The sequence below is a fragment of the Oenanthe melanoleuca genome, chromosome 1 (genome assembly GCF_029582105.1).
Source record: "Oenanthe melanoleuca isolate GR-GAL-2019-014 chromosome 1, OMel1.0, whole genome shotgun sequence".
Taxonomy (NCBI): Eukaryota; Metazoa; Chordata; class Aves; order Passeriformes; family Muscicapidae; genus Oenanthe; species Oenanthe melanoleuca.
Genome location: NC_079333.1, coordinates 43,115,170 through 43,122,978, shown reverse-complemented (window position 1 = coordinate 43,122,978; position 7,809 = coordinate 43,115,170). Strand labels below are relative to the sequence as shown.

General features: G+C 42.0%; 1 protein-coding gene across 2 annotated transcripts in view; it reads right to left on the bottom strand.

Moving 5' to 3' along the window:
* Window positions 1-6,521: 6,521 nt before the first annotated feature.
* The window catches only part of IFT88 (intraflagellar transport 88), a 40,780-nt gene continuing 39,492 nt past the window's right edge, over window positions 6,522-7,809 (bottom strand). For both annotated transcript variants that reach the window (XM_056497917.1, XM_056497925.1), the window contains one exon: window positions 6,522-7,511. In XM_056497917.1, the coding sequence (XP_056353892.1) occupies window positions 7,390-7,511 (122 nt within the window). In that variant the 3' untranslated portion in view covers window positions 6,522-7,389. The remainder of the gene's footprint in view (window positions 7,512-7,809) is intronic.

Genomic DNA, 7,809 nt, shown 5'->3' with positions numbered 1-7,809 from the left:
GGGAGCCCCGCTCTCCCTCCCGCCGCACCGGGGGGACGGGCAGGAGCCGGGCTGTCCCCAACCAGGGCACCCCCTGGGCCAGGGGGATCTGGCCCAGTCGGAGCCAAAGTGTCAAGGTTGGTGTGAAAAAATGTGCGGATTTACAGCTGGGGAAGGGACTGCTCCAACTGGGACTCTCCCAGACACTTTAGGGCAATTGCTACTGTCCCTCCTAGGGGTTCGGGATTTCCGACTTGCCCGACTCCAGGTAGCACCTCTGGCATGTTTCTCCACCCCAGCTGTGTCGTTTCTCCAGCAGGCGCCGAGGGGGTTGATGTCCAGCACGAAGCCTGGGGCTGGCGGTCGTGCGGCCTGATGCTGCCGTGCCTCCTGCCGAGGCAGCCTGGGGCAGGGACCCGCGGCAGGGCCACTCTGCTGCCTGCGAGAGAAGCTGCTCCAGCAGAGAAATTGCATCGTAGGTACCTAAAGGAGGTTGAGGTCAGCCTCACCTCTAATGGCTTCTCTATCTATTCTGTGCTTTTAAAAACACATGATGCAATATATTCATGGTCTCTGGCATGACCCACAAAAATAAGCATATAAATAGTACTCTGGTTCATAGAAGATGTAGTCCCCTGAAATGGCTCACATTAAAAACAGACTTTAGGATTCATCACTTGAATAAAATATTTCATGTGCTCTGATTAAGTCCTGTGCATCTCTTGAGGCATTTAGGATAAAGATAGTTAAATACAGCAAATACTGGCTAGGAATAAGGGAAAATGGGTTCATAAATCATGCAAGGACTGAGAAACCCCAGCTTGGTACCACAGAACTACAAGACATCAACTTCACTAAACAGGCTAGAGTTGGAGCAGAATGGTCTGGCATTCATAATGTAATGAAGTGACTTGATTTTGTCATGTCTGAAAAGACAGTTAAGTCTAACTATAATTTTTAGTGATTTTGGTGTCATATGCATCACAGGTCAGTATCACTTATTAGCAGTATCTTGACCTTTAACTGTGGGATTTGAATCAGATTTCAACTGTGAGGAAGGACAGTTTTAAATTGAATTCCAAACTCTCCAAATTGCAGTCATATCCTCAGGTGAAAGACTGGGACAAGGTGTGTGTCCATTTAACCCAGGCCTGTCTAACTCCTGACCATGCACCTGGCCTCATGTTACTTCCACCTTCGAGGGATATGTGTGGCAACATGGCAAGTATTTATCACCACAGGTCTTTTTATGTTACTCTTCCTAAGACACTCCAGCATCTTGAGAAATTTCAGATTTCTGAGTAGCATGAGGATGTCACACTTGGCTTTGCAAAACATGAATTTTACATACTTTCTTTATATACATCGACATTTCTGGGAGAGGTCTGCCTCAAAAAATCAGAGCAGATGAAAACAAAACAATGGCACAGGCATTAAATTGCCATTGAATTTAAGGCTTTGCATCTTATCAAGGCAATATTCTAATTCTGTACGATAGTTGCAGTGTGTTGTCTTATGAAAAATCACATTGATTCAAATAATAAGAACCATAGAAAAGCAGCAAATGAGATTCCATTACATATGAACTTAGAGTGCTCAGTTCTTGTGGCATAGTCTACCCTAGAGACAGCTGAGTCATAAAATATTCCCTAATACACTTTGGCAACTTGGGTTCTTCCATAACTTTAAGAAATTACTAACCAATATCTTTGTCATTGGAATTAATTTTAAATTTTCTTAGAATTTGAGGAGGATTTAAAATACCTATACACATGAAATATTGAAAAAAATTAGTAATATATATAGAAATATATATAGAAATCCATCCTGAGTTTGAAGCAACACAGGATATTTCAATCAATGAATTCAGAACTATGTCTTTCACTTTTACACAATATTGGAAATGTTCTTTCTGGAGATTGTCATTCAATATTTATATTTGGCAGTAGTATCTACCTCTCTCCTGAGATTATGACCTCAGTGATCAATGTCAGATAATAAGTTTAGTTCCACAAATTCCTGCTATGAGAAAGTCAGAATGTTCCAAAGAACACTAAGCTCTGCAAGAATAAGACAGACATATAAAGTTCATATAAATAAGACAGTTCATATAAATAAGAAGAAACCTGCACCTGATTCCACCAGAGAGTGTTTCATACCATGTTAAACACTGGAACATGTTTAATGAAAGACACACCAGGTTTGTGTCTTCAACCTAATATTGTTACCAACAGCTGCAGAAAAATGTGTCACAGCAGGAGAAAAAAATCCTTTTCAAATACATTATCATCAGATCATTATGATAAAACTGGCATATTCCAAATGCTTATTCCTATCCTGCTACAGCATTAGTGAGATCCTATCTGAAATAATGATGTGAAAAAGGCTTTAAAAATCATCATACAGACCTTCAAGTTGAACAACTCATGTTGTTGGGTGGATCAAACATTCAGCTGGCATTCCCAGCAGATATAAAACTTCAGAGAGAGAATTAAATTACTCCCCAAAGATGTCCTTCTCCCTCACATTCTGCTTGCAGATAATCTGTCACCCAAACTCTTCTGCTCCCATTCATCTTCCCTGCAGTTGTAAGAATTGTAATACCACTCTGCAGCGCCCATGGCATGGCATCTTCTGCAGCAGCATCTCAGCATATTTTACAGTTGTTAGGCAATGTAACTTTGCAAAAGTGAATTCTTGAGAAGTGCAGAATCTTCAAAAGACTTCATCTAGCCAAGGGGGAAACTGAGGAGCAAACAGGTTAAATATAGCCTTTTTACCATAAAGTTGATCATCCGTGTCCTTGACATGAAGAATAAGCAAATGTAGCAAATAAAATTAATTTATTATGATCTCATACTGCTCTTGCAAAGAGCAACAGCCATTTATCATAAAATTTTATCATAATACTATTTATTGGCAATTTTGGGTGCCCCATCCCTGGAATTGTTCAAGGCCAGTTTGGATGGGGCTAGAAGCAACCTGGTCTAGTGGAAGGTGCTCCTGCCCACAACAGGGGGGTTGGAACTGAATGATATTTAAGGTCCATTCCAACTCAAACCATTCTATGATTTTATGAATTATGTCTTTGTACAATTTTCAATTCCTATTTTATTCTGGAATAGCTTTGTTTCAGAACTAATAAGTCATGTAATCTGTTGTGAAGGATGTTCCAAGAAAAACATTAAATATGTGATTAAGAATGTTTTGATGCTGCAGAGCTAGGCTTATTTCTAAATAAATAAAATGCTATTCAAGTAGTCATTTATATTTGGCTACTGTACAAAGAGATGTTTTTCATACATGTAAAGAGAAAGGTAACTTGGTAGCTAAAGTTCCTATCCTGAGGAAGATCTCAAGTCTAAGAGGTCAACTGAAGATTGTTTAATAATGTATAATAATCTTTTCATGACAATAGAAGCTAAAATACCTCATGAGTCAGTTCCTCAAGGGGGGTCAGCATTATCCTAGGTTTAATGTTGCTACTCTTCTAACATAAAAGAATAAATTAATATATAGCAGGAATCTTAAATGATTGATCTACTAATTCCAGAATAATAAACATAAGATGGGGGTTTAATTGCTGCTGGAACCACATACCTGCAGTCTGTGGCTTCTGGAGATGCAGCCTGTTTTGTACAACCAAGCCTGACAAAAAGTTCCTGTTTGAATTTCTTGGATGAAAATAGAATTATTTAGCTCATTCAGGTTTCCATTCCTGTGGTTTCTAAGATCTATTGCAGGACCAAGTGCATCCTATATGGCAGCAGGGAACACAACTGCACACGAGCTAAAATGCCAGCCAAGGACAGGGTCAGGGACATCACATCAACACAGCACAGTAATCCCATATAACTCAGGTAATTATTTGAAACAAGCACTTCACTGGCCTGGCCACATTTTCATGGAGAGCTGAGCTGCCTGAATCCCACAGGTGTGTTCACCTGTGTGACAGCCTGAGGCATTCCAACAACATGGTGACACAGCTCTTCAGACGTGCATGTAGCTCCTTTCTCAACAGATTCCAGTTGTATTAATCTTCATCAGGGATCACTCTTCAGCCTTGTGTCCAGTCCTTGAGTCTTGTGCTCCCTCATACAGAACATCTTACACCAAAGAAGAAGGATGATGCTCTGAAGCTGCTTCCCAAGAATGGATCCTGGCCCAGGCTTACCTTTGGATCATGCAAGGCAATTGTCTGGGAGATGAATTGTCATGGCCCAAAACTGTGCTAATGTGCACTGCTGTGCTACTGGTCTTACAGTACAGCTGGGTACACATCCCCTCCTCTGCTCTGAGCTCGCCCTGGCAACATTGCAGTTCTAGTAGAGATGCAGCCATAGTGAACATGGTTTTGAAGTGGATGAACCTGGGCTACATCGTTTTGACTGTCAGCAGGACTCATTATTCCAGTGCTGGAACTGAATCACATGGTTTTCTGTCAATTCAGAACAAGCTCAGCTGTGCTTGCAAAATAACATACAAATTCATCATAATCCAAAGCATTATATAATCAGATCCTCATGCTATAGGAAACAGCATGTTCCAGAAGTCCCCGGGAGTCTGTACATAGGAAACAGCATGTTCCAGAACTGCCTGTGAATTTGTGCAGGGCTGGAACAAAAGTGCTGTTTCCAATGTACAGTTATGCATCTGGACAAACCAAATTGAGAAACTGCTGCTGATTAAACCTCTCTGATGTCCACAGGAATGTTTCTACAGACTAAGTTGTGAACTGTATCCCTGGTTATTGGTACTTCATGCCACTTTATAATGGACATGCCTATGTGATTGCAATGTTTGATTAGATGCTGTATTTGGTTTGCATGGCCAGACTTTGATAGTGTGGAGCTACAGGGGTGGGTTCTGTGAGAAGCTGCCAGAAGCTTCCCCTACGTCCAGTGGAGCCAATGCCAGGCAGCTCCAAATGCTGCTGATTAAGGCTGGACATATTAGAAATGAGATAACGTATTTAAGAACAATGTTTTAAGAGTTACTGCACAGGTCTAATTGTGGCCAGGGCGAGAACATGTGAGAGGGACAGCCCTGCAGATCCCAAGGACAGTACAGAAGGAGGGGCAGGAGGTGCTCCAGGCATTGGAGCTGAGATTCCCCTGCAGCCCTGGTGCAGACTGTGGTGGAGCAGCTGTGCCCCTGCAGCCCATGGGGATCCATAGGGGTGCAGAGATCCACCTGGAGCCTGTGGAGGAGCCCAGGCTGGAGCAGGTGGATGCTGAGAGGCGGCTGTGACCCCGTGGGAGGCCCCTGGGAGAGCAGCCTGTCCCTGAGGGACTGCACCCTGGGGAAGAGTGACCCATGCCCCAGCAGCGTGACGGGGACTGCTGCTCATGAGATGGACTCACAGTGCAGACGTTCATGGAGAACTGTCTGCCATGGGAGGGACCCCACGGCACAGCAGGGGAACAACTCCTCTCCCTGAGCAGTGGGAGAGGCCATGGAACTGATCATGACCCCCACTCCCCGTCTCCCTGAGCCCCTGTGGGAGGAAGTAGAGCTGGGAAGAAGGAAGCAGTGGGGGGAAGGTGTTTTGAAGGTTTATTTTACTACTCACTATCCTGCTCAGATTTTGTTAACAATAAATTCAATTAATATCTCTAATTTAAATCTGTTTTGCCTGTGATGGTATTTGGTGAGTGATTCCCCCTGGTCCTTAATCCATTTTCTCCCCTGCACAGCTGCAGAGGGGTGATAGGCTTCAGTGGGTGCCAGGCATCCAGCCAGGGTCAACCCACTGGAGTCTAGTCAAATGTCTTTGTGTTAGAAGACCATGTATCTCACCAGCCTTCTCTTCTGCACTGTTCCACAGGTTCATCTATGCTCCCTGCCATGCACTCATGTATTTTCTCTTACTGTGATTAACTCAGTTATCTCAGCCACCACAGTCTGTAGCTGAAAATGCTCCCTCCTGCATGGCACATGGCATCCTGGCCTAGGTCTTGCAAGACTAAGCCCGACAGAAAGAACCACCACATCTAGGATTATGTCATTCTACAACCAGAGCAGTAGATACAGCAGGACTGAGGAACAGGCAAGAGAGACCTGCAGAAATAAGGCAGCTGCCATCCACTTCCTTCTCATGCCCTTTTCCTTAGAAGGATCAGACCCCAGAGCTTACCGTGTCTTTGTTCTTTGGTGAGCCCCTCGGGGTGTTCCATGAACAGCACTGAACATGCTCTGTGTACCATCAGGCAGAAGATGTACAATCCCAGATGGAATATGGCTCCAGTCCCAGGGGAAGCATGCTACACACAAAGCAGCTCATACACCCCACAGGAGACTTCCAACCACCTGCAGACATGCTATGAAACTGGGCAGTGTTTTTAAAACCTGAAAAAAAACATTTCACAAAGATACAAAGAAACTTCTCCATTGTTACTGGGAAACAGTCTGCGCACTAACACTGAGAAGGAGCACTGAAAATTTTAGAAGGCTGAATTCTTACATTTCAAACTGCAATAACCAAAGTCTAACTATTAAACCAAACTCACACCAGGGTTCCAAAAACAAGCCAGCTCAGTGGACTAGTTTTGCAAGTATTTATTAGGAAATTCTGAACACCTGACTAATATTTTTCATCTCCCAAAGTGATTCCTTTTACAGGAATTCAACATGTCTCAGTAACTTCAGATCAAACATGTTCAGTTCATAAGCAAAATGGTGATTTCTGTAACTAACTTCTTTGCCCATACTCAGCTTAGGCTGTAGAAAACTTCCACTGTGTGGCTGGTGCCACAGTCTCCAATATAAGACTCAGAAGCTGCAATCTAATTAGCAATTCTAAACAAACTAGGCTGAAATCCTGACAACTCTGACCACTTAAAATAAAAATCAAAAATAAGGACATTTTGCCAACAGACTGCAAAATGGTCCTAGTTCATCTAAGCGTAGACTAAAATTAAGATACTTTCTTTGGTATGAGTGCAAAGTCATTTGCTGAATTGGGACCTTAAGGAAGCCCAAGGTCATACCCAGCATTTTCAGGTCAGTTCACAGGAATAAATTCTGGCTTTGAATGAAGGATACGGGATTTTCAACCTTCCAAGCATTGCTTCAAGGTATTCTGCATTGAAAGATGAAATTTTAGAGGCTTCTCTGTTTCATATTATCATCATATTTATCTCTGAAAGCAAAAGCTTTACACATTTGATACAGCTTGCAATGTGTTTGGGTACTTGTGTAAATCTTATGCATGAGTAAAATAACCTCACCATTATTTTTTTTAATCAATCACAGAAGACACTGCAATTACAAATCCATATTTTTAACATAAGGTACCAGATGTTCAAAGTATTTCACAAATAGTTTATAAACTACAAAAATCATTATAAATTATAAGTTTTTAAGCTAAAACTTTTACAAGGATTAAAAAAATGATGAGTGGTCCATATGTTATTCTGGAAGCAGATCCTCTCCTAGTTCTTCATCAGCAAAATCATCTTCCTCTGTTCTTTTTCTTGCTGCTGTTTTTGGTCTTTCTGGTTGTGGGCCAAGTGGGTCTGCGTAGGAGGCATCTAGGGTTTAAATAAATACATGTGAAACAGTTACAAAATATTTTAGCTTTAACTTTAGCTGGTTTTAAACATACAAAATCAAATACAAGATTAGAATTTAGCACTACACATCTGTGTCTTTGAAATGCAGATCAGAAAGAGCTTATGGATGCTAAAAGAGAACAAAACACTGCATTCAGGAACTGAGGCATGGCACAAGAGCAAAGTTCCTGAGTTCTACTGATGGAAGCTTTTTGGTTTCTTAAAAAAATCAATTTCTCTTATTACACTACAGTGAGAAAAAGACACTGGAAACATG